The following is a 25,549-nucleotide window of genomic DNA, read 5'->3' as shown; positions in this document are numbered from 1 at the left end:
TCTGTGTGAGCAAGGAAGGCAAAAGTGAAGCAGCAGTGGCACATGTCATGACTTGACCCATTCGTCAGTCATGCAAGCAGCTGCCTTGTTGAGTTAGATAGTAGCTTTTAGAATACTGGAAGAATTTATCTTCAACCTTTTGTGCTATTCACAATATAATGGCTACAGACATGACACACTTATAATCTGTGTTATTGACAATTTCTCCATCACTTTCTTAAAATGAATTCAACAAAATAATAAATCAAGCCCTGATTTGTGGTGTTTGAAATATCTGTGATGTAAATGCTCCCACCATAGCCCCTTTCAGTCTAGCAAGATGGCACCACTGAATGCAGAGTTGAGAAGAGACATGCAGAACCACATCTGGAAATATTAGTTATTTCAACAATACAGATATGAGATACATTCACATTGAGAGCACAGAAAATTGTAAAATGTAGTCAAATGAGTAGGAAATGGTGGCTTTTGAGTGTTTCTTACCTTTGTTTTCAATATACTTTATATAATTATAAATTTATATAATTTAATTTTTAAGTAATGGCTGTGTTTAATACCTAGGTCTCATAATACCAAGATTAAAAATTTCTGACTATTTAACAGTTGGCTCTTTCAAGCTGTTATGAGCTGGCTCGTGCCCTCTACTGAACGGGGGCACGTTTTCTGAGCCAGCAGATGTGATTGGATGCATCCCTGCTTTCACATGGGAGCACAGATAGAATATTCAGACACATTTGCATATTTGCATAAAATGCAGCTCTTCTAAATTAGAGCATAGCAGAAACATGCCTGACAAACGTGTCCCACTCCTGGGCATAATAGTGAAGAGCATTTCCTTAACAGATGCAGTGAGATCCAATAGAAGAGGTTTCCCCTGGTATGTCTGGGAAACTATTTATGACTCATGTTCTTGCCAACTCGTTCTCTGATTTGCATCAGTAGACATTCTGACATGTAAAGGTACCTCTCTTGTATTGCATCCTACTGATTTAAGCAAAACTGTTTTTTGTTACTTTGACACTCTCCATTCAAGAAGCCCTTTCAAATACAATTATGCTATTATTTCTTACTTTGTCCTTTTTGTCTACATCAGCTTGTAATTAAAATCGGATAGCAGCCTGGCTGTGGCCACTAGAATAGTTTTGTATTATTATTATTATTAATTTCCTCAAAGCCAGGTACAGAATTTATTTGCAGTTTGTAAGTTCTTGGAGCTGGAAGTTTGAGGCTATCTGCCATGTTTGACTATTCTAGGATTTGAGTCACACTTTTCTGTAAATTCTTGTTAAAGACAACCATGCTGTGGAGCGTTGTATTTTTGACAAGATTTTTGGATTGTCAGGCTGTAAATAATATGCCTTTAATGCAAAATCATATTCTTTCTTCCTATTTTCTTGCTGTTATGCTTACAAGCAAATTGTGCATTTCATTCTGTGCTCCAAGAGCATTTCCTGAGGTGTGTTTGAATTTCCCACTGTAGGGACCTGGGTTCTATCAATATTTTCTGTACTGACCTTTGTAATTATGGCACAGGGACCTACTTAAACAGAACTTTGCTTACCTAACGAATATAAAAGCAAGATTACTTTAAGTTGCTGATTGTTCTTTCCTGCTGTGGATATTGGTTATGTAATCTCACAACTCAATTGTTATTTCACCTATCAGAGATCTTCTACAGGCTCTCAAATATTTCCTCAAGTTAAAATTTTTGTGGTGCCCATTGACTCTTAATTGGAATAAGAAAGCTTCCTTCCTAGTACTGTAAAATGAAAAGCTTCCTTCCTAGTACATTTATAAAATGAAAAAGCAACTTTTTGCATAATATAAAAAGAATAAAGTGAAACCAAGCAATCTCTTGGCTTGCAGGCAGAACCTGTACCCATTTCACAGTACTGATGCCATCTCTCTCTCTTTCAAGATGAGTCTGTGTGTATGGAAGCTCTCTCAGTGCATGTGCAGCTGATTCCATAGTTCAGGTTAAGGACAAAGAATGGAAAAACATGATGGAGGTTTTTCTATAAGATACCCTTTGGCCAGGTAGGTATTAGAGTGTGAGTTCACAGAGGGAAGCAGATAGGCAGATGGCAGGCTAGGCACCCTGGGCTTCACGTGCCGATGGCAGGCAGCGCCTAATTACACTTGCTCCAGGGCGCGCCTCCCAGGGTACTGTGCGCAGGCGCAGACTCAGGCACTGGTGCTGCCATCTGGGTCCTCCACCCCGGGCTGCTGCTGCTAAGTCGCTTCAGTCTGTACGACTCTGTGCGACCCCATAGACGGCAGCCACCCCAGGCTAGCTCCTAGGCAACACTGTGGGAAACAGAACCCCTCCCAGTGCTTTTGGTGTTTTTTGGCGTCTCTTTCAGTTGAGACAGAGCCCCTTCGGCCCTTAATTTTTTAGTCAGAGTTGGGGATGTTTTAGCTTACTAATTTAAAGTATATTTTCTTTATATTTCATTCATCCACATTTTATTTATAATTATAATCATCCAAGTAATATATGTATATATATCACACACACACAGTGTTTTAAAAAGTGAGCATTGGAGAAAAGAGAAAGAAAAGTTTGCTTACTTGTGGATCCACTCTCAGAGGCAACTGTTTATATTTAATCTTTTTTATTTACAGGTTTCTGAAGGTAGATAATTACCTTCATACTGTAATACACTTGTACTTTAGGGGTTTTTTTATTTGCCAACTTCAGAGTATTTGTAAATGAGGAGTTTTCCTATCTCCAATCTGTGCATTATGTTATTTTGAGTTCTTTTATTGGTTACATTTTATACTCTAAAAAATATGTTTTAAATATCCATTTCCTATTGTGTCAACATTAGAGATTATCTCTGGATCTTCTACTTTATAAAATAAGGATATTGGTTACCTCTTAAGCTTTTATTATACTGATAGTAAAATATTTACGTAGTGTATTATAAATCATTCTTGCTTTGCCTATATGTTAATTTTGAACAATACATATCAACAAACTATGTTTTATGGTACAGTTGAAGCTTTCTTAGCCAATTTCCAGTTACCTAACTGGCTGTAATTATCAGAACTTTCAGTTTCTTGTTGATAAATGCTGAATGCTAATGGATAGTAGGCTCTTCACTTCTATTCCTGTTTATTCCTGCTCCCATAAATTAAGCTGAGTGTTGACTAAGAAGTAGTTATTTTTGTCCCCAAACTTACTTATTCTGATTGTACTTACTATTGAGATTATATAATTTAATTAAATATTATGGGCTTTCCTGGTGTTCATTGGTAAAGAATCTGCTTGCCAATGCAGGAGACACAGATTCAATCCCTGGGTTAGGAAGATACCCTGGAGAAGAAAATGGCAACCCACTCCACTATTCTCTCCTGGGAAATCCCATGGACAGAGGAGACTGGTGGGAGTCTCAAAAGAGTCAGACACAACTTAGTGAGTAAACAACAGAAGCATGCTGATGAAATATGAATACTAAGAGAAACTTGTTTCTTTGAAAATGGGATTGAATGCTTCAAAGACTCAGTAAAGGCAACTTGTTTTTTTAAATGGTGCTGAGTTAGGAGTGGAGGAGCATTTGTGGAAGATTGAAAACAATGATAAAAATCTAAAAGGATTCTCCTCTTAGATTGCTTTCCAAATATCTTTAACTTTTTATTCTACTTTAAACAGACTCGAGTTGAAGGCAAACTGCATTATGAGTGTTTTCAATGTGAAAAAGAAGACACAAAACTATAATCGAAAGACTCATTCAAAGAAAATAATTTTGCCCTGTAAATTAATATTTTTGGTTAAGATAAAATGTTTAAGTTAAAATAAGATATTTAAGGTATAAGGGGGTGGTTTTTTCTTTTCAGTGACTTTTTCAATTAACTGGTGCGAACCACATTAGCTAAGAGTGTTATTAGCTTCTACTGTTAGAGTATGGTGATTAAAAGTAACCTTCAACAACTTGCTTTACCTTTCTGTACCTAGGTTTCCTCATCTGTTTAATTGTGATAATCATAGGGTTTTACGAATTAGCACATAAGCGATGCTTATCACAGCATTGACACTTGCTAGACACTTATTGCTATCACAATATTGTAATTTTATTCAAATTAATAACAGCTGAGCCTTGAAGTGTGATTGGACCCTCGGGAAAGGAAGCATAGTTTTAGATTGTTAATCTTTTGCCACTTAAAGTTCCTATATCCAGAGTCTTCCGCTGTATGCTATCAATTATTCAAAATCTGATCACATTTTAATTGGTTTGATATTTGTTACTTTCTTTAGTGGCATTTTGTTTTTCTTAGACTCTGATATTTTCTATCATAAAATTACTTGGGATATTTTGTAGGCAAAGAGCAGCATTTGTTGTTGTTATTGTTTGGTTACTAAGTCGTGTCTGGCTTTTTGTGACCCCATGGACTGTAGCCCACCAGGCTCCTCTGTCCATGGGGTTTCCCAGGCAAGAAAATACATTTCTGTATTATTGAATATACCCAGTCTCTCAATCATACATTTGATGTTGGGAACCTACTCTCTTCTTGTTGGTATTCTTCCTAGGAATTCTGCTTCCATTTAGAAATATTCTCTAAGCTACACAGAGCTGATGTCCTGGGACCCCATATTACTGGCACTGAAAGTATGGCTATAAACTATTATTCGTTTCCCTACTTTTTCTTTGATTCCTTTTTTTTTTTTTTAATTTAGCCAGAGTACATAGTCAAGTAAACTTTTCAGAAGATGGACATAGGATATAAATAACCAGTCCCTGCATTGTTAAAAGTGCTTTTATTTTGCCCTCATTTTTATGGATGATTTGGCTGAGCATACATTCTGTAATGATTTTCTGTTGGAATTTTAAAGGTACTGTTTCATGGTTTTGCATCATAGAATTGCTTAAAAGGAGTCCAAAGGCAGCCTGCATCTAGGTCTCTATATGGTATTCTCTCTAGCCTTCACATTTTGAAATTTCACAGCAATGTGCCTGGATATATGCCCTTTTTCATTCATCATGCCCAGCATTTCCTGAGATATTTAATCAAAAACCTTATGTCATTTTACTCTGGGAAATGTTATTTTATCTTTATGAGGATTTCCTCCCCTCTGTTTCCTCCATTTTATATTTTGGGCGAACCTTCTAGATTAACCCTCTGTTTTTCCTAACTTCTCTACTGCTTTCTGTCTCTCCTCTACATCCAGTCTTGTCTTAGAGATGTTTACCACGGAATATTGTAGTATGGATGAATCTTCTGTTCACTCTTCCCATTTCTCATGCTTCTTCCTCTTTACCAGCATTTTCCACACCCTCCCCCTCATGTCACCATGGCGTTTGAACCTTACGCAGCAAGAAGACAACATAGTATGATTCTACCCAGGCCATCTACTCAGGCCATTTTGTTACTGCTTCGTCAAGGGTCCCAGTCGTGTTAGTCCAAGTGGGCTGCTATAAACGACTTATCATAGACTGGGTGGGTAGCTTGCAAACAACAGAAACTTATTTCTCACGGTTCTGGAGACTTGGAGTTCAAGATCCAGGAGCAGGCAGATTCAGTGTGTAGGGGTGGCCCACTTCCTCATAGAAGGTGCTTTCTCTCTGTGTTCTCATGTGAGTGAAGGGAGGAGGGAACTCTCCTGGGTCTCTAATAAGGGAACGAATCCCTTTCATTAGGGCTTCACCTCCTAATTCCATCACATTGGGTGGTGTTAGGATTTAACCTATGAATTTTGGTGGGGACACAGACAGTCTATAGCACCAGCTATCCTTGGACCCTATTTGAGGGGAATTTTGAGGCAAAAGATCAGGTGGGTTTCTCTTTCTATGCCCATATTAATTTAATGTTTCTTTTTATAAATTCATAAGTGGAAGCTTCAGAACTCTGTGACCAACACTGGTCAGAAGAGGTTTCAGCAGAGTCCACTTAGTCCTCAAGATAACACCAGTTAATACTTGGATGTAATTATCCACATCGACTTCTCAGTTCACTGGAGTTGTGGTCTCAGTCCTTAATTGTTCAAAGATCTGAGAAGAAATTGAGTGACTCCCTTTTTTAGAATAGTGTCAGACTCCTCACTTATAACTTTTTTCACCTTTACCCTGATTTTATACCTAACTTGATTAATAGTGATAACACCTAGTTGTAACTTTTTCTTTCTCATTTTGGGGCAGTGAGAAAGGGGCTCTCTTCTAGTTTCTAACAAATTATCAGAAATTCCTAAGTTATAAAGACAAACAGACACCTTACGCCTTCCCCCCATTTCCTTACACATTTTATATAAGTTGTTTGTGGAAGTCAGATTGTTTAAGCTCTGACGTACCATGCCTTCCAGGTGACATGTAGCAGTCCCAGTGTTTACGGTAGAAGAAAGCATCATGATAGATAGCATAACTAGACTTAATTCCGCAGGATGGTCCAAGCATCTTTTGGCACAGACTCCCAGAGTCACAGCCGAGAGAATCAGGATGTGACTCTTAGGGCCTTGAGAAACCCTGGGAGGAGCCCCAGGGTGGGGCTGGTACTCCATTTGAAGTACTTGGCAGAAGTACTTGGGTTGAGAGGGACCATGTACCCTGCCTAGTTTTGATGTTTAGTGAAGCTTACAGAGTTATATGCATTTGTTAAAAACCTAACTCTTTGTCAGTCTTATCCTGGCTTAGTAATTCTCTTGTATTTTTTATGATAATAATGTCTCATCCTCTCTGATATTTTCAAAACTTATTTCTGTTTTGTTTATTATTAACTCAGATATCCCCCTGAATATCACCAACTCCTGCGTCGACCTGGATGGATCTACTTTAGCATTTTTAAATGTAGGCTTGCTGTATCAGCAGCCTTTAACTGTCAAGCAGTAGGAAGTGTCCCTGTTGTTTTACTTCTTGTGTTTCCCTGTGGGTCTCCCTTGGAGGATGTGGAGGAGAGTAATATACCACATAAAATGAGCCTCTTCCTTTGGCTTTCCTGTCTTTCAGCTGTGCCTCCTGCTTTTGTCATCCTTCTCAGCCGTACTTTCTGTTCTTGCCATTTCTCTCCTCCAGCACAGTCCCTGTTCCCCTTGCCTTGGCTTCCTGCTAATCTATGCTCTGTAGAGCCTAATCTCTGTAGGCACCTGTCTGATCTACCCTGATCCACCCTCAATTTCTTCTGCCCCTTTAAGGGTGAGAACCTTGCCCTCTCTACCTCTGCTGTTTGGAGTCTTCTTTACTCCTGAATCCAGTGCTCACATTTTTGGTCCTCAGGGAAACACTTTTCCTCTCTCCAGCCCAGCTTGTGTAGAGAGTGTCTCATGGCAGTGCTGCTTGGACCCTTGGTGATAAAACTATGCTGATGAGTCCCAAAAAAAGTGGGAATAGTTCCATGCATCCTCAGGAGAGTGCATTTTCATCCAAGATCAGAGGACTGGGAGATTGTTAGCAGAACATCTGTTTGTTGTCCCTTTCCCTGCTTCAGTCTCCAAAGCAACACATGGGGTGTGTCCCAGACTCTCCTCTCCTCTGTGTTCATGTAGGAGCCTGCCTGTGCTATCTGGTTGTGACCATCTCCTCTTCTTCTCTATGTACTTTTGGGAGGTGAAGGGTCTGTCTTGTGACCCAACTTTCATTAAGATGAGGCAAACTACTTGGTCTGTTATGGAGAGAGAAAGCAGATGACTGGTTACCAGGAGCTGGGGGTGGAGAAAGAAAGGAATGGTAGGTTTTGGTTTAATAGGTATAGAACTTCAGTATGGGATGATGACAGAGTTCTATAGATGGGTAGTAATAATGACTCCATAACAATGTGATTGTACTTTTGGCATTGAACTGTACACTTTAAAATGGTGAAAATGTATACAGAATCTGGAAGAAGTGGTACTAAAGAATTTATTTACAGGGCAACAGTGGAGAAACAGACATAGAGAATAGACTTATGGACATGGGGAGAGCGGAGGAGAGGGTGAGATGGATGGAAAGAGTAACAGCAAACTTACATCACCATAGGTAAAACAGTAGCCAACGGGACTTTCCTGTATGGCTCAGGAAACTCAAACAGGGGCTCTGTATCAACCTAGAGGCATGGGATGGGGAGGTAGATGGGAGGGGGGTTCAAAGAGGAAAGGATATATGTAATCCTATGGCTGATTCATGTTGAGGTTTGACAGAAAACAGCAAAATTCTGTAAAGCAATTATCTTTCATAAAAAATTAAAAAATAGAGGGTATATACATTTGAAAAAAAATGGTGGAAATGATCAATATTATGTAGATTTTACCACAGTTTTTAAAAAAAAGTGAAAAAATAAGCCTACCTGGCTTCTAGAGAAGTGAGGATTGCAGAAATGGGAAAACCCATCAGCGTCTGCTTTTAGCTGTGTCTCCGTCCGTGGCCACTAGGTAAAATTTCTGTGAATCATAGAGAGGGCCATCATAAAGAGAATGCTTCTGAGAAGAATTGGTATTCCTTGTATCTTCCTGTTAGAGTTAAGAATAATTTGTATTGAAGTCTAAGGGTTCTTTCTTTATTTGTCAATAATCTTTAGAACAATTACTACATTTCTTGGTCATATGCCAGTATTATTCATCATTCTGATGATGAATAAATGGCAGTTTCTATGCATGACTACTGATGAAAATCAGTGATTTAAAAGAAACCATCTTCATTTCAGCCGCATGAAATATTCACTAAAAGGAAATTGACTTAAAAATATATTTTTTAGAAAATTGACAGTGAAATACAGAGACACAAGACCCCAGGCTTTTTATCAATTGCCAAAAGTTGAAGCTTGATCATGGTTTTAGCACAGGCAGATCGATGACCATGGGGGTACATTAGGATTTTGAGTATAAAAGTCCAAGCTAGTAAGAGGTTATATGTTGGAAAAGAGTCTTTGTCTTTAGCCATGGGCCAAAGTTCAAGCCAGACAGAAGAAAGAAAAATAAAAATAGGGAACAGCATGGTCCAGGAATCCACTTTCTGCTCTGACTTCAAGTAGCCATGTGACTTGGAGCTGTTTCTCAGGAGAGAGATTTCTAGGGTTAATGTTGGCCATAAAAAAGCAAGACTATATGGAGACATCATCTGGCTGGAAGAGTCTCCTGAAAATTTAGTTTCTTTGGCACACTCTGAATAGATCACTCTACTCCCAATTACATAAAATCTTTGTAAAGGCAGCTCAGTATTATATGCTGTAAAGTTAACTTAATAAATGATGGCTGTCTCCAGAGCCCATGCTCTTCCAACTACACAGCTACCTCTGTGGAGACTTAAATGTTCAGAGAAGCATAAAATATATTATTATCAGTCATGAAAAGGTAATCTTAATGCTAATTCTGTATACTTAAACACATGGTTTCTTTGGCATTTTCTTTTCCTAAAGGACATTTTTAGTGGATATAAAAAGGGAAGTGATACATAGCTTAGAATTTTATCAAACACTGGATGCCTTCTGTATGTTAGATATCATGCTAGGTTGTAGAAGATACTTTGGAAATAAAAGCTCTCTAATAACTTCAAGAATATGAGCTCTGGAAGAGTTTTTCCACCTCATCACCTCTCATTCTATGTATTAGGAAACTTAGGCCCAGATGCAAGGTCAGGTTCCCAGAGATTATGCAGGGAGGTTACACAGGTCAAAACAAGAGGTAGCACTTGGAATAGAAAACAAGTCATTAACACAGAGAATCAGTCTGAGCGCCAGTGGGAACAGGCAGCATGGTCAAGTTAAGAAACTTGAGAAAACCTTAATACAGGTACTTTTTACAGAGATGTAGTCAGGATTCAGGGAAATGGTGAGGGATAGTACATTGCTTCAGGGCTGGTAATAGTAGGGGGCCATTGCTACCCACAGGCCTCAGAGAACCCCGAAAAGGAGCTGTGGGTTTCAGCAGAGGGACACATCCAACATGGTGGCCCAGCAGGAAGGAAGCTGGGGAGGGAAATGCTGTGACTCCTCTCCCTCCACTCTCCAGTTTCCCACGAGGGCCTCCTATTGGCTGAATTCAGCAGACCCCCTTGACGAATTCCCTCTAGGTCAGCCTCCATGGCCCAGAGCAGGGTGGAAAGGGAAGCAGAGTGGAAAGCGAAGCAGAGTGGGTTTGGAGCGGTGAATGGAAGATGCATGACGCAGAGTTCCCGTTAGAAGACAGAATGTGTCAGGTGTCCAAATGTTAGGACGTCAGTTAATCAGATGTTGGAAAAAAGTCTTTGACTCTGTTTTAAAGGGCATCACATATAAACAGTACATCATTGGAGTATAGGATTTTTTAATTTTTTTATTTGAAAGGGAAAAGATTGTTTTAGAGTCATAGAATTCTAATAACTGAAATGCCTAGAATTCAACTGCCTAAAGATACAGAAAATGCATTGACCCGTTTCCTCTAACAGTTCACCAGGACTCACTGGGACCTCTTGTCCTTCTTCTAGGGATTATTGGGAGACTCTTGGGGAATGTCTCACATGTGTTTAAAAACAAGTCTACACCCAGACTGCAGATGATTTCCTCATATATCCTGTCTCTGGCTGAACTATTGTGCTATGAAAAGAATAACACCCATGTAACTCCCTTCATGCTAATGGAAGCCTGGCAGTTTTGTTTCCTCACCTGTATAGACACAGATAGCATGTGCCCAGGCCTGCTGTCAGCCAGGACATATGTGTAAAGATCAAGGCCCTGTCCTACAGTTGTCTAGCTGTTCCTGAGGAAGAACCAGGAGAGAGAGTCTGTCTTATTGTGGGGTCCAGCCACAGTAACAGACTTCTCAGTAAAGGTACTATAAATGCACCATGCCCTATGCAGGCAGACAGGTACCACATAGAAGGGAAACGTGGGGCTGCCTCACGCTAGTTGAGTAACTTACTTCCCCTCTGAATGGAGCAGGAAGAGGTGGGAGAAGTGACCAGGAGCATTTGGGGAAAAGTCACTCCTCAGGGGAGCCAGGAATGCAAAGAAGCATTCCCACCACATGTTGCTTTGTGAGATTTTTTTCTAAAAATGCTGGTTCACAAAGGTGGTTGTCAGCAACCTTTTGATCTTGTTCCATAGGGTAGACAATAGATTTAAAGACTAATTGGATCAAAGCAAGACCAGATCTAGCTTGGGAAATGACTCTGAATAACAGAGTTTGGAAAGAGGTCCTGTGGGAGGTGTGAATTCCTAGGCCAGTGCAGCAGTCCTAAGCTAGAAAAGAATTTTAAGTAACACTACTTGAAAGCACTGTGACAAGCTCTTAATACATATAGAGGTGTAGGTACCTAATTTTCAAAAGAGCCAGGCAGGGAGGCATTTCCACCCCACCTCCCCCCCCCCCTCCAATTTTAGAAGTGAGAAATGGCTTCTAAAGAGAAGTTGCAGGCAGCCCCGAGTCTCATAGAAAGTTACAGAGCTAGACACCAGACCTCCGAGGTGCCCACTGTCATCCTATCCAGTGCTAACTGGACCTAGACTCCAGTTTCCCGCAGGCACACCGGGGAAGGTTACTAACCTCTTGGGGCTCTACTTGATCTCCACATGTTCTTAAGATTTGTTTCATGGTGTTCTTTTCAGGCAAAAAGTCCCCATTATATAAAACCCTACACATCAGATTTTCTGTTATTTCTTAAGAATCTTAGTACATCTGAATGTTTTATTTACTCTGCACAGACCAGAATCCCATGATACAGAAAACTGTAGATTTTGGAAGCACTTCAAGTGAAGCTACAGTGGGTGGTAAAATATTTTCTCACATGGACTTTTTTTTCCAATTAAATAATATCTGTAGAAAATGAAGAGAGAATGGAAACCCAGCAGCAAACCTGAAGATAGTTCCCAAGCCTTTCTGTTAATGCAGACAACAGAGGCCCAGGCTCAACAGGGGTGGGAGTTCAGGGATTTGGGATGCAAGAGCCAAAACACAGCTCTTAGAGTTTGCAGCTCCAATCACCGTGTAGCCTGAGCAGCCTCTGCCCCATCTGGCCAAGGCAGAGGGGTGATGGCAGTGTGAGGAGGTGCGGGTCACACTGATGAGGCTGCACTTTGTAAATAGAAGGTGCAACAGAAAGTGTTCTCCCAATGCTAATTTTAGGCTGACTGCTTCCTTAACACTGGCAGAATCACCTGGACAGCCTTCTGAGGAAAGGGTCAAGGGTTTGTATGTTCAGACCACTCTAGGTGACTGTCCTCTCATATATTACCTGCTGGACCAGTGCTGGATTCATCTGCACCCTAGTCACAGAACTGACCTTCCTACACACTTGCCCCAGTCCCTGCTGATGACTGTTCCAATAGTTAATCAAAGGGGCGTGCCCCTCTGCTGGTTTCCCTGGTAACTGATAAGCTGACCTGACGTCATTTCCTCCTGTAACTGGTAACCTAGTCCCCAGAGCAAAGTCTGCCACCGTCCTGCTATGTCTGCTGCACGTGGTAATGAATTGCTCTAGGACCTTATTTCAGACATATAAGCTCTCTCCGTACCTGTTAAACCATCAGTGTTTCTGTTGCTGACTCTAGATTTTTCCTTCGGTCCTGAAGCTGGGCAAGTAATGGTCTTGTAGGCCTATTGGGTAGAGAGGCCTTTTAGGCCTGCAGGGTAAAGGCCTTATAGGCCTGTGGGGTGCAGCCCAATAGGGCCAGAGACCCAGTCCTTTTAAATATGCTCCTCTCTTTATGTCAGTTACAATAGAACCCAGTTACACCACTTGCCAGTTACCATGCTCTAATTCGTTTGACCAGTTCATGAACTTAAAGTTAAGGCCTTGGAGTGATCTGTTTACCTGGTTCAGTACCTTAATAAAGGAATAGCCCCTGCAGACCCAAGTTAATACCCCTTAATAATCCTTGCAGTTTGCACTGAATACATGATAAGTCACTTCATTTGTGTCTGACTTTTTATGACCCTATGGACTGTAGCCCGCTAGGCTCCTCTGTCCATGGGATTCTCCTGGCAAGAGTACTAGAATGAGTTGCCATGCCCTACTCCTGGGGATATTCCCGACCCAGGGCAGTTTGTATTAGGGGGCGATGTTTTTCCATGAGCTAAGACAACCTCGTGTCAGCTGCAAGAATGAAAACCAAGAATGGCCCTAAAACATAGCTTTCAGGTGGAGAGCACCAATTGACTTCTGGTCACTAATAGGAGTTATTACAATGGCTTTAGCTCTAGAGAAACATTGCTGTGAGCTCAAGGTCATTTGGCAAGTCCACAAGAACCACAGGCTATAAGAACCTTGCCCAGACCCTTTATGGCAGATGAGGAAGACCATACAGGAGCAATGACTTACCCAGGGTCACAAAATATAAATGGTGGCAAAGGTGGCCTGAGAGGCCTTGGAACATGCCAGGTCTTTCCCAGGGCCTCCATGTACAATTGGGCAAGTTATGCCCTATGCAGCTTGGAGGCCATATGCAGAAGCCCTGGCTTTCCCTTCCTTCTGGTGAAGTCTTTTGACCACGTGCCCAAGTGACCTGGGTTTTGCCTTTGTGTAAGAGAAGAGGTTATAAGTAGGACTTGGCTCACTCCTGTTTTATGGGAAGCCTTCTCTGAGCTCCAGATTGGGTTGTATATCCCTCACTTCTGATTTTCAGCAGCACTCTGAGTTGTAAATAGCATTACTGAAAGGACTAGTGATTCCTTGAGGGCAGGGTCTAGTCTTCTTTACTTTGTATCCATGGTATGGTCCTTAGCAAATATCAGGTGCTCAATAGAAGCTCTTCTGTTCTCCATAATTCAGTTCAGTAAGCACCATTTGGGGCTTAATATTTGCTTATTGCTGGCCCCATTTCATAAAGCTGTGGGAAGCCTTGTTATTCATTAACCATGGTGACCACTTCTTGGCAGTAAGAATAAGTCTAGATGTGGAGTGGGTGAATCTGAGACACCTCATGAAAAAAACAGTAACTTACATTTATTGACTGCCAGTACCTTTCTAAATAACTCTAAGGAATAAATTGTATTATTGTCCTAACGCTGCTGTGAGAAAACAGAATACCAAGAGATTTATGTTGCACAACTGATACTGGACTGCAGACCTTGGCTGTGTGTTTCTAGAACTTGTGTTTCTACTAGTGTGAAACACTAGTGTTTCTACTAGTGTGCTTTGGTGCCTTACAGTGTATTAACGAGCAAGGTTTCTGCAAGATTATATTTCCCAGACAACTTAGGTTCAAGTATTTAAACACTAAAGCATTTAATTGTAGCCTAACATCTATTATGTACTTTTTATCCAAGATAAAGGTCACCACTCAGAACCCTCTGGGCTATTGAGGTATTGGGGGACTAAGTTCCCCTGCACTGACTTCTGTAATTTTTGAATGTAATAATTTTATTATTGTTATTATTATTACCTTTAAAATTGCACAATAATACATGTTCATTGCATTAAGTTTAAAAAAAATACAGAAAATAATGTGTTCAAATAAAGTCCATATGGTCACATGGAAGGGATTGTTGATGAGGGAATTCTGATGAACAAATCTGTTCTGGATGACTTCTAGGTTTATTCTAGTACAGTGTTTCCACATTGATTTGGTTCCCTGAAACACCTAACATCTCATCATCAAAGCTGTCTAGTCTTGGCTGTTTCCCTCCATCTAATTACATTATCACTTTCCCTACAAGCTACCATGTGATATCTTCAGGTTCTCCATGGCCTGACTGTCTAACTGAATTTCCCAGTTTTGTCTTTATTAGGCCCCCAAGACACAGCTGTTTTAGGCAGGCGTCTTGTGTTCTGAACCATAGATGCAGTGTTTACTTGGTCTTATTTACTCATTGTTGTCTGGAGACTGTTGGCATCAGGTTAATCTGAGATTTGAGATGCTTGTTAAAAATGGAGATTAAAGGAATCTCACCCAAGACCTGTTAAATAAGAATGTCTAAGACTGAAGTCAGAAATCAACATTTTCTCCAACCAAAACGTGTTTTTTTGTTTTGTGTTAGGAATTTGTCAAACATATTCAAAAGTAGAGAGAATAATATAATAAGCCATATGTGCTCATTACTTAGTTTCAAGAATTATTAACCTGTGGCCAATCTTGATTTATCTGTAATTTGAAGTAAATTCCAGACATGATATCATTTGAATGTTTACATATCTGTCTATACAACATAACCACAATACAATTATCATACCTAAAAGTAATTAATAATAACCTCTAATATCATTACATTTCTAGTGCAGATTTTCATTGTCTCAAGTATTTCTTAATTGTATAGTTTTCTAGATGCTGAATCATATCATTGGTTATATTTCTTCTTTTCTGTGATACATGGGATGTTGGGAGCCAATTCTGTAGCCACCTCTGGCAACTTTACAAAACCTCATGTATGCATTTTGGCTATTTACTTCCCCCTGACTTCATCTTCATCTTAGTTTTATTTTTCTTTGGCTCTGATTTCCTTGGAAAGTATCTCCTACTCTGCTGCATTATATTTTTTAAGCTGTCTCAAATCCTTTTGCAGAAAGGTAAATCATATGTTAGTGACTGTATCAGTGATCTTGAGCTACCTGCTATAGTTCATTTTGCACCATTCTTTTAAACCAGTTCCTGTCATCCCAGGTTCTGACCATGAGTTTCCTCTCCCTTTTTATGTCCCATCCACCTCAGCCTCAGTACTCAGCACCTTTTTTTCCAGCTCTGATATTTTTTGTTTCCCTCCTCAATTGTGATTCGAGGTTTCCTCTGCCTGCCCTGGAAACACCTTGATTCATTCTGAGCATCTTCACTGGCTCTTCTGTGCTGTCACCCTAAGTCTCTATGGCAGTGAGAGGACTAGACACAGACATCAAGTCTTTAGTTTCCAATATAATCCCTTTGAAAATTCTAGTCTTCTGGGATAACACAAGGTTGAGAGAGCAGTTAAAGTGGGGAGCTCAGGACAAGAAGACTGGGTGGGTATCAAAAATGTCATCTATTTTCCTGTTTTGCCCTGAGCTACACTGTTGTCATAAGTAGAGACGGGGCAGGACTGACATTCAAGGGACTAGGGCAGTAGTTTCCAATCTCCAGTGCCTTATTTATGCAGGATAGAGTTCTCACAGCTCTGAGAAGACACAAATAGATGGAACAATATACCATGTTCATGGATTGGAAGAATCAGTATTGTCAAAATAGCTATTCTTCCCAAGGCAATCTACAGATTCATTGCAATCCTTATCAAGTTACCAATGGCATTTTTCACAGAATTATAACAAAAAGATCTCAGAATTTGTATGGAGACGCGAAAGACTCTGAATAGCCAAAGCAATCTTGATTTATAAAAATGGAGCTAGAGGAATCAGGCTCCCTGACTTTGAATTATACTACAAAGCTACAGACATCAAAACAGTATGATACTGGTACAAAAATAGAAATATAGATCAATGGGACAGGATGGAAAGCCCAGAAATAAGCTCATGCACTTATGGTCAGTTAATCTGTGACAAAGGAGGCAAAACTACACAGTATTGGAAAGACAGTCTCTTCAACAAATGATGCTGGGACAGCTGGACAGCTACATATAAAAAATGAAACTAGATCGTTCTTTAGCATCATACACAAAAATAAGCTCAAAAAGCATTAAAGACCTAAATGCGGGACCAGACACCATAAAACTCAGAGAAAAACAGAACACCCTCTGACATAAATGACAGTAATATCTTTTTTGATCTGTCTTCCAGAATAATGGAAATAAAAACAAAAGTAAACAAATGGGACCTACTTAAACTCAAAATCTTTTGCACAACAAAGGAAATAATAAATAAAACATAAAGACAACTGACAGATTGGGAGAAAATATTTGCAAATAATGTGACCAACAAGGGATTAGTCTCGAGAATTTACAAAACAGCTCATGAGGCAAACATCAGAACAACCCAGTCAACAAATAGGCAGAAGACCTAAATAGACATTTTTCCAAAGAAGACATAGATGGCCAAGAGACAGATGAGAAGATGTTTGCAAATAAAACTACAATGAGGTATCACCTCACATCAGCCAGAATGGCTATCATCAAAAACTCCACAAACAACAAATGCTGGAGAAGGTATAGAGAGAAGGGAACCCTGCCCCTACACTGTTTGTGGGAATGTAAATTGGTACCACTGCTATGGAGAACAGTACAGAGGTTCCTTAAAAGACTGAAAACAAAGCTACCATATGACCATGCAATCCCACTCCTGGGCATATATCCAGGGAAAAACATGATCCGAAAGAATACATGCACCCCAGTGCTCATCGCAGCCCTGTTTACAATAGCCAAGACATGGAAGCACCCTAAATGTCCGTTGACAGAGGAGTGGATAAAGAAGATTTGGTACATATATACAATGTAATGCTACTCAGTCATTAAAAAGAATGAAATAATGCCATTTGCAGCCACATGGGTGGACCTAGAGATGATCATACTGAGTGAAGTAAGTCAGAGAAGGAGAAATATTGTATGACATCCCTTATATGTGTATCTAAAATTACATAAATGAATGTACTTACAAAATGAACAAAGACTCTCCAACTTAGAGAATGAACTTTTGGTTGCCAGAGGGCAGGATGAGGGAAAGGGATAGTTAGAGAGTTTGGCATGGACTTGTACACACTGCTTTGTTTAAAGTGGAAACCAGCAAGGACCTACTGTATAGCACACACAACTCTGCTCAGCGTTATGTAGCAGCCTGGACAGGAGGGGAGTTTGAGGAAGAATGGATGCATGTACACCTGTGGCTGAGCCCCTGTTCTGTTGACCTGAAACTGTTACAACACTGTTCATCAGCTATATCCCGACAGAAAATACAAAGTTCAAAGTTCTCACAACTCTGAAGCAATTAACAAAATAAGGACAGTGTAATAATTTTATTCATAAAGCTCTATATAGTATTTTAAGGGAATGTCATTTGTTTCTGGTGTTAAAACATCCCTTCTCGTATGGAATGAGCATGAGAGGAAAGAGTTGTAAGTTTAAAATAGGTATCAGCAAGATAAAAAGTTGATAGCCTGTGTCAGTCTCCTGATATTTTGTTCATGGATCTAAAAGCCTGAACAAAGATGAGCAGACAAGGGTAAAAATGGCTTTTACGGGTTTGACTTGGAGGGGAAATGTGCTGGGGAACTGAGATGACCATTTTTGTAATGATTTTCATAATATGCACTGCTTTGTTCTTCCTAAACCAAGGAGCAGGGTTAAATAAGGACTGTTTTTCAGAAATGTTTGGAGATTACAAACCCAAGTTCACCTGAATGTGCTGCCACACGCACTTCATGTACTACAGCAGCTTAAAAAATGTTTTCATTTTTTTCCTCAGTAATATTTACTGTTTATAAAAAGTTAACATGGAAGTGAAAGTCTCCTCTAATTTCATCCCAACAGAAATGGTTTGCTCTATCTCCATGTGGTTTTTAATGTAGAAATAATTTTAGCATAATTTTGCCTAAGTTTTCTGAACCTTTGGTTACCCTCTTTTGAATTTTTTATTTGTTTTAGCAATCGTGTTTTTGTTTGTTTGTTTGTTTTTCCTAAGAAGATTGTCTTATTTTCTTCTCCATTTCATTCTAGTAGTCTGCCCTTGTTTTATAGAGGAAATACATCATGGAAATTTCCTGTGATTGAAATGTTTTAAAAGTTGCTGTTTCCTTCCTAATCTCTGTTTTCTCTGGGAACATCGTTTTCTTTTTTCCTTCTATATGCTGATGTTGCCGTGAGATTTCTCTATATGGCTGGCGATTCTTTGAAGCATTGTTGTTGTTTTTCAATCCCGACTCTGCATCCCCATGAACTGCAGTATGCCAAGCTTCCATGTCCTTCACTCTCTCTCTGAGTTTGCTCAAACTCATGTCCACTGAGTCAGTGATATCATCCAGCCATCTCATCCTCTGTCACCTCCTTCTCCTCTTGCCCTCAATCTTTCCCAGCATCAGAGTCTTTTCCAGTGAGTCAGCTCTTTGCATCAGGTAGTCAAAGTATTGGAGCTTCAGCTTCAACACCAGTCTTTCCAATGAATATTCAAGGTTGATTTCCTTTAGGATTGATTAGTTTGATCTCCTTGCTGTCCACGGGACTCTCAAGAGTCTTCTCCAGCACCACAGGTCGAAAGCATCAGTTCTTTAGCACTCTGTCTTCTTTATGGTCCAACTCTCACATCCATACATGACTACTGCTAGAAACAAGTCATAACTTTGACTATATGGGTCTTTGTTGGCAAAGTGACATCTCTGCTTTTTAATACACTATCTAGATTTGTCATAGCTATTCTTCCAAGGAACATAGTCATATTTAAGAGTGAGGCAGTAGAAAAGCTGGGTGTAAGGCTATGCATCTGTGACTGAGGTTTTAACAGTCAATATTTACTTAAAGCGTTCTTTATGAGGTTACATTTTTTGCCAGGATATGGAGAATTCTGTTCTTGGGCACCAATTCTTGCACTAGTCGCCTTGGTTTCTCCCTAGACATACTGGACAGTATTGGGGGAAGATTTTCAGTCGCTACTCTTGTTTTCAAATCAGTACCTTAGTCTTAGTTACTGCCGTATTGAAAATGTCTGTATCCTGAGCCTGGATGAGGGCTTCCCTGGTGGCTCAGGCAGTAGAGAATCCACCTGCAATGTGGGAGACCTGGGTTGATCCCTGGGTTGGGAAGAACCCCTAGAGAAGTGCATGGCAACCCACTCTATTCTTGCCTGCAGAATCCCCATGGACAGAGGAGTCTGGTGGGCTGCAGTCCATGGGGTTGCAAAGAGTCAAACACAGCTGAGCGACTAAGCACAGCCCAACAAACTGCTAATCATCCCATGCTGTTTTCTTTGTGATTGTGAGTTTATGCTTTTTGTTTCATATTATTTAATGGGCAGGGGGTGTCTCAGGAAGGAGAGGATATATATGCATAAATCTGTATGCATATGCACCATTATGAGTCACTATCTCCCTCTAATATTTTAGGTACATATTTACACCTAATTTCCGTATCAACATCAAGTTGAAGTTATCTGTCATCTGTCACGTCTCCCTGCTAACAGTGTAGGCCATTTAATTTGTTTTTCCCTCCTTCTTCCTTTTCCCACATTTTGTTGAAATTATTGGAATTTTAAGTGAATGTAGTTACCATTCCTTTGCTCTTTTAAGTGGATTTTTTTCCTTTATAGTTCTGTTGAACTTTATAACTTCAAAACCAGCAATTAGTTTTAATACACTTTTTACTGTTTTCTTTGATTATCACTAATTCTTGTGGTATCTAGTATCTAAGTATATGTCTTATCTAGAAAGCTCTTCCCTTCTTGAGTTCTCTATTGTAACATAAAATTTTACTTGTTTGTTTGGAGAATTCCATAGATTTTATGCAGGAAGGGGTACATGAATCACGTATTTTCTGAGTCACTGATGGCTGAAAATGCCTTTCCTCTTGTGATAATGTGGCTGGCTATGGAGTTCTAGGGCTACAGTCTCATAGTTAAACCAGGTGAAATCTGAGGGGTGTCTGATTCTGGTTACGGCTGCAGCCATACTTATCTCTCTTGGCCGCAATTTAAACATCTCACTGAATATATGAGTCAATTTGTCTCTCACATTGATTTGTTTTATGTCAGGTGTCATTTATTCTGATGGCTCAGCTGGGTTAGCCTCTTCCAAGTTGCTGATTTTGCCCTGTGGCTCTGTTGTTGTCATCAGTTTACACGTTCTTCCCATCCTTTCACTGTTCAGCAGGGCAACTGCTGTTCCTACACGATGTGTAGGTGCCCAAGCCGTGTGTTCATTGGGCAGTAATATTTGTCATTCTAGAGCAAGTCTTCAGGCTTGCAGGGATCCCTTGGAATCATGTGTCCCGCTGGGATGTCTGCTGGGTCTAGGGGTGTCCTGGTGCCTTGTGTCCAGGGTCTGGGGATGTTGCTGCAGTACTTCATGTCCTATAGCGAGGGCTAGTGGCCTGCAGAAGAGGGTGCTGATGGTCAGGCCTGATGGCAGGACACACCGCTCTGCCTCTTCCCTGAAGGGGTGTTCTGCAGCAGCTCTGGGTACAGACTGATGCACAGTCACCCCAACCAGCGGCACCCCTGAGGCTCTGGGTCCCAGCTGCGTTACGTACCATTTGCCTCATTTCATCCTGGATCACCACCTGGTTATTCTCTTGACTCTTGGACAGAAGGGCCAATTACACTTTTCTATTTTTCAGAAAAATTGTCTTTAGAGTAATAACTTTTTGATGGTATTATTTACTTTTTTCAATTTTTATTATAAAATATGTCAGTGCCAAAGAATATATATGTGTGTATGTCTGTATAATACATGTAGTTTAAAAATCAGTAATAAAACAAATGGCCATGTACCTACCACCTTACTTAAGCAATAACTCCTTTTCTGAAAAAGCTATTTTGTGGTTCTGAATGAATTCTCCCTCTTTCTTTCCTGAGGCTGTGGGTCAGAGGTGGATGGTATGTGTGGCCTTAGTGAGGCTAAAGCAGCTTTCTAGTACTTCTTTCTGAAAAAAGAGAGAAAAGTACAAATAGAGTGTGTAAAGAGTACCCTGAGCTATTTGCTATCAAGAAGTCCTGATGACTGCACTTAGTGGTTGGTGTGGCTGTGTAAGTCACTGTTGGTTTCTCCTGGTGCTCTCTGACCCCTTGCTCACCTATAGGGCACTTTTGTGCAAATAAGAAAAGCCCCTCTTGCTATTTGCCAGTTATTTTCTGTAGTACCTGGGATGCATAGACATCTGTCAACAACTATGAATGTGACTAGTGAGTGGCTCCTGGAGCTTACGGGCCACACAGCCTTAACTCATGGTAGACCTGGAGGTGACCACAGGGCTCTCTGGTGGGCTGCATCAAATGTACAGTGAATGTGTGCTATGTTTCAGGCACCCTTTAAATGCTTGGGATTCAGTCCTAAGAGGGACAGACAAAACCCCTGCTTTCATGGATCTCCCATTACTGGACTTGGGAGAAAGGTGGTTTTAGGGTACCTAAGCTGAGACTCAGCTAAGCTGGGTCAGGTGCTATGGTGACTAGCAGAAATAGACCTAGGATTTACTCTATTTAGCATGTTGTCAATGCCAAGTAAACTCCGAGAGGCCATATTGTACCACGCGGATGAGTTCAGAGCTCAAGTAGGATTCTGAATGCAGGGTGACCATAAGCCTAGACAATCCTGGGTAAAGTGTCTTGTCAATGTGATTATTGATTTCACCTCTTTACCCTCTTAAATATATCTTAGTCTTGGACAGTAAATTATATGATCATGTTTATTAGTCAACTTTTTGCTATAGGGACAAACACATTCAAAATCTTGGTGACTTAAATAAAACATCAACTGTTTAAGTTTTGCTCATGGATCTATGGATCATTTTGCTGTCCTGCCCAGTCTGTGCATCAGGTTTAAATTTGCTCTTCATTCTGGACTCTTGGCCTGCACCTCAAGTCTTCCACTGTGGCCCCTAGGCTGAAATATCAGCCGCCTTCTTCTCATGGCAGAAGGTAGGAGCCCAACAGTCCTCTGCTCCAAGATGGCATGGGCCATATCTACACGTACTTTATTGACCAAAGTAAGTCATGTGGCCAAGACCAACATCAAGGGTTTGAGATTTATGCTCCATCGTTGGAGGGGGCACTATGGTGTGGAAGAGGGGATATTTGGTAAGTGATAATATATAATTATCACATCACACTTGTAACCTTACTGCCTTCCAGTGTGTCCAGCCTCTGCCATCCTCCTAGTGGTGTGTGTGTCAGGTTGGTGCTAAAGTGATTAACATGATGCAGAGAAGGGGGGTTGCCTCTGTTTGGATTACAGAGTGTATTAAGGGGTTTCACTGTGTTGTACAGATGGTTTTATTTTTAGATTTCACTGGAGCGGGTAGAGGTTGATCTTTGCTGTGGCAGCCTGATTCACTGGGAAGGGTTTCCTCCTTTCCGGCACTCCCAGTACTACCACCTATCATAGAAGTTTTCACCACCAAATTTTCCGTCCTGCTGTGTGAGCTATCAGAACCAAGTAGAGCCTGTGACCAAACCATGTTCTCTCCCCCCTCACGTTGGGGCGCCATGATTTGCGATTTCTAGTGTCCTTTACTTTGCCCGCCTTGACTCTTCCCTATCCCCCATCCCTGCCTTTGTTGCTCTGCACCTGAGATTTTTAAGTTCTGTTTTTCCCTCAGCATTTCTTCATTGTTGTTTTTTGCTGTTCATTCGCTCAGTCGTGCCTGACTCTTTGCAACCCTGTGACTTCAGCATGCCAGGCTTCCCTGTCCTTCACTGGCTTGTGTTAAATGTTCAGCCCTGATTGGTTTTTCGTTCAAAACAATCCCAGAAATGCCTCAGTATTAGATAGAAAGTACTTATCCTTGTTTTCCATAGTTATATAGTTTGCTTATCCTGTTTCAGTGATATTTAAAGAGAAATGGGATAAGCAAAGATTTTGAGCTCAATTACCAATGTTGAAACTGGAGCCCCTGTGTTTCCAAACAGAGATATGATGTTGTTTCGCCACAAGGGCAAAGATTGATTGGGAGGCATGGAGGAGACACATCAGATCCATCACCAGCTCTGGCAGCTGGCTTTCTGTCAAGGGCAATTTTTCATGAAGAAATTGTCTTATCGTTTCATAAGAATGATCAAGTACCTTAAGAATCATGTTGAAAAGTGCACAGACAGCAGGTGGTCAGCTTGATTCCTTAGGGAAGCGACTTGCAGGATGGGTTCACATGCGTGCCTCATCTGTCTCATGTCATGGATTGTTGGTGTGCTGTGAATCGTTGACACTGTGACTGTTAGTAACTGATTCCTAATTTTCCCCTTTACTAGAATAGGGGAAGGTTAGAGTGAAGGTCTGTGAAGGTTAGAGTGCGTCTGTCATGTTCTCCATTGTGTCTCCAAAGCCTGGCACAATCCGTGGCATATAACGGACATCTAGAAAGCTTTGGCTGAAGCAGTGCAAATATTAATGATGGACAGTAAAGGCAGAACCTGGGACGAATCCTTGGGGCCTCAGACTGTAATGGAGCCCGGTTAGGGCAGGTAGGGATGTCCATTAAGGAAGGAGTTTATAGCACCACAGTGCCAGGAATGAGTTCAGATTGATGTGTCAGCCTCTCCCTGGCTCTACTGTAGGGTGGGGTAGAAGCCTGGAGAGGGATGGGCTTTGTTCCGAGCGTTGGGTGCACACCAACTCTAGACACTGCACTGCCATGGACCGTGGCTGAGGCCGTGGGGCCATGCTCCGTGTAGCAGATGTTGTTGTTGCCCCACACAACCCCTCTCCCTTGGCACTTGAGCATCTGCCTACTGACCTCCTAGGCCAGCCCTGCATTATTTGAAATGTGGAAATTTTCTGGCCACAGAAACTTACTTTTCCACCCACATAGCAGATGCCCCTTGAGAGCTGCCCTCAAATCAATAACTGAAGGGGACTGATGCTAAAAGAAACTCAGGCCCCTGGGGTGTGGACCCTCTGCAGCAGTTTAATCTCTGTTCCTCCGCTGTGGTAGCTGGCTTGACACAGCCCCCTCCCCCTACTGGCTGCTTTCTTACCCCCCTGAATTACTTCCCTCTTCTAACTGGGTCACTTCCCTACTCCCCTACCTATGTTTTCTTCACCTTCTAAATAAACCTCTTGCCCTTGACCACTTGTCTCAGCTCTGCTACTGGGGAAACCCAAACTGTGACTGTTCTCCACCGGTCCTGGGCACCTGACCACCAGGTGGTGGGTATGCTTGAGGCTTCAGAGGCCTTGAGCTGCAAAATGTTTAGACCCTTAAAAGCTCATATCAAAAAGAGAGGGAAAAGCACTCTAATTTTCTCTTGTTTTAAAAAAGATGTTACTTAAATGACTCCCAAATTATACTGCTCTCTGAGATGACAGAGGAATTTTTAATGATAGTTGAAACCACTCTACTCCCAGAATATCAATGATTTTTATTGCTGAGGAGACAGGGTCTCAGTTGCCTTGCAGGGCATTCCTGGTCCCCTGAATACACCCTGTCTCTTGCTATCGCAGGCTGTTTGTTTCTAAACATGCCTGCATGTTACACCCTCTGTGCTTGTGTCTGAATCCTCATTGTCCCTGCCTCAGAATCAGCAGGGACATTCAGTATACATCCCAGGTGATATGGCAGCATCCCAGGCCTGGCCTTCTGCCATCACTCGGGAGGGATGCATGAATGAGAGGGTCATTCTGACCACACCGTGCAGTAGGTGGGCACTGGAGGAGCAATCCCACTGACCTTTGATCTTTCCTTCTTTGCAGATATCTCAGTGAGCCTGCTGACCCTTGTAGTCACTGCCTGTGGCCTCGCTCTCTTTGGCGTGTCTCTCTTCGTGTCTTGGAAACTCTGCTGGGTTCCGTGGCGAGAACGAGGCCTGTTCTCTAGTAGCAAAGACAACAACCAGGAGCCTCTTAACTACACGGACACAGAGACCAATGAGCAGGAGAACAGTGAGGGCTTCCTAGACCCTCCCACCCCTTGTCCAGACTCCTCCATGAAGATCAGTCACACCTCCCCAGACATTCCCCTCTCAACCGAGACGGGGGAGCAGGACAGCTGTGCCCATGGCATCCACGTGCAACGCCAAGTCACAGAGCCAACTTCATCAGCTCGGTCAGTACTGCCCCCTTCCTTTCTGGATGCAAGGCAAATGCTGCCCCGCTTCCTTCTCTTGACAGCAATGGCATTGATTTA

General features: G+C 41.3%; 1 protein-coding gene across 2 annotated transcripts in view; it reads left to right on the top strand.

Annotated features, from left to right (window-relative positions):
• SYT9 (synaptotagmin 9) overlaps positions 1-25,549 on the top strand; it is a 211,948-nt gene that overhangs the window by 42,865 nt on the left and 143,534 nt on the right. For both annotated transcript variants that reach the window (XM_027979417.3, XM_027979418.3), the window contains exon 2: positions 25,117-25,468. In XM_027979417.3, the coding sequence (XP_027835218.1) occupies positions 25,117-25,468 (352 nt within the window). The remainder of the gene's footprint in view (positions 1-25,116; positions 25,469-25,549) is intronic.

This window comes from Ovis aries, chromosome 15, assembly GCF_016772045.2.
Source record: "Ovis aries strain OAR_USU_Benz2616 breed Rambouillet chromosome 15, ARS-UI_Ramb_v3.0, whole genome shotgun sequence".
Lineage (NCBI taxonomy): Eukaryota > Metazoa > Chordata > Mammalia > Artiodactyla > Bovidae > Ovis > Ovis aries.
Note: the sequence above shows the minus strand (reverse complement) of the source record. Positions and strands in the feature narration are given on the sequence as shown.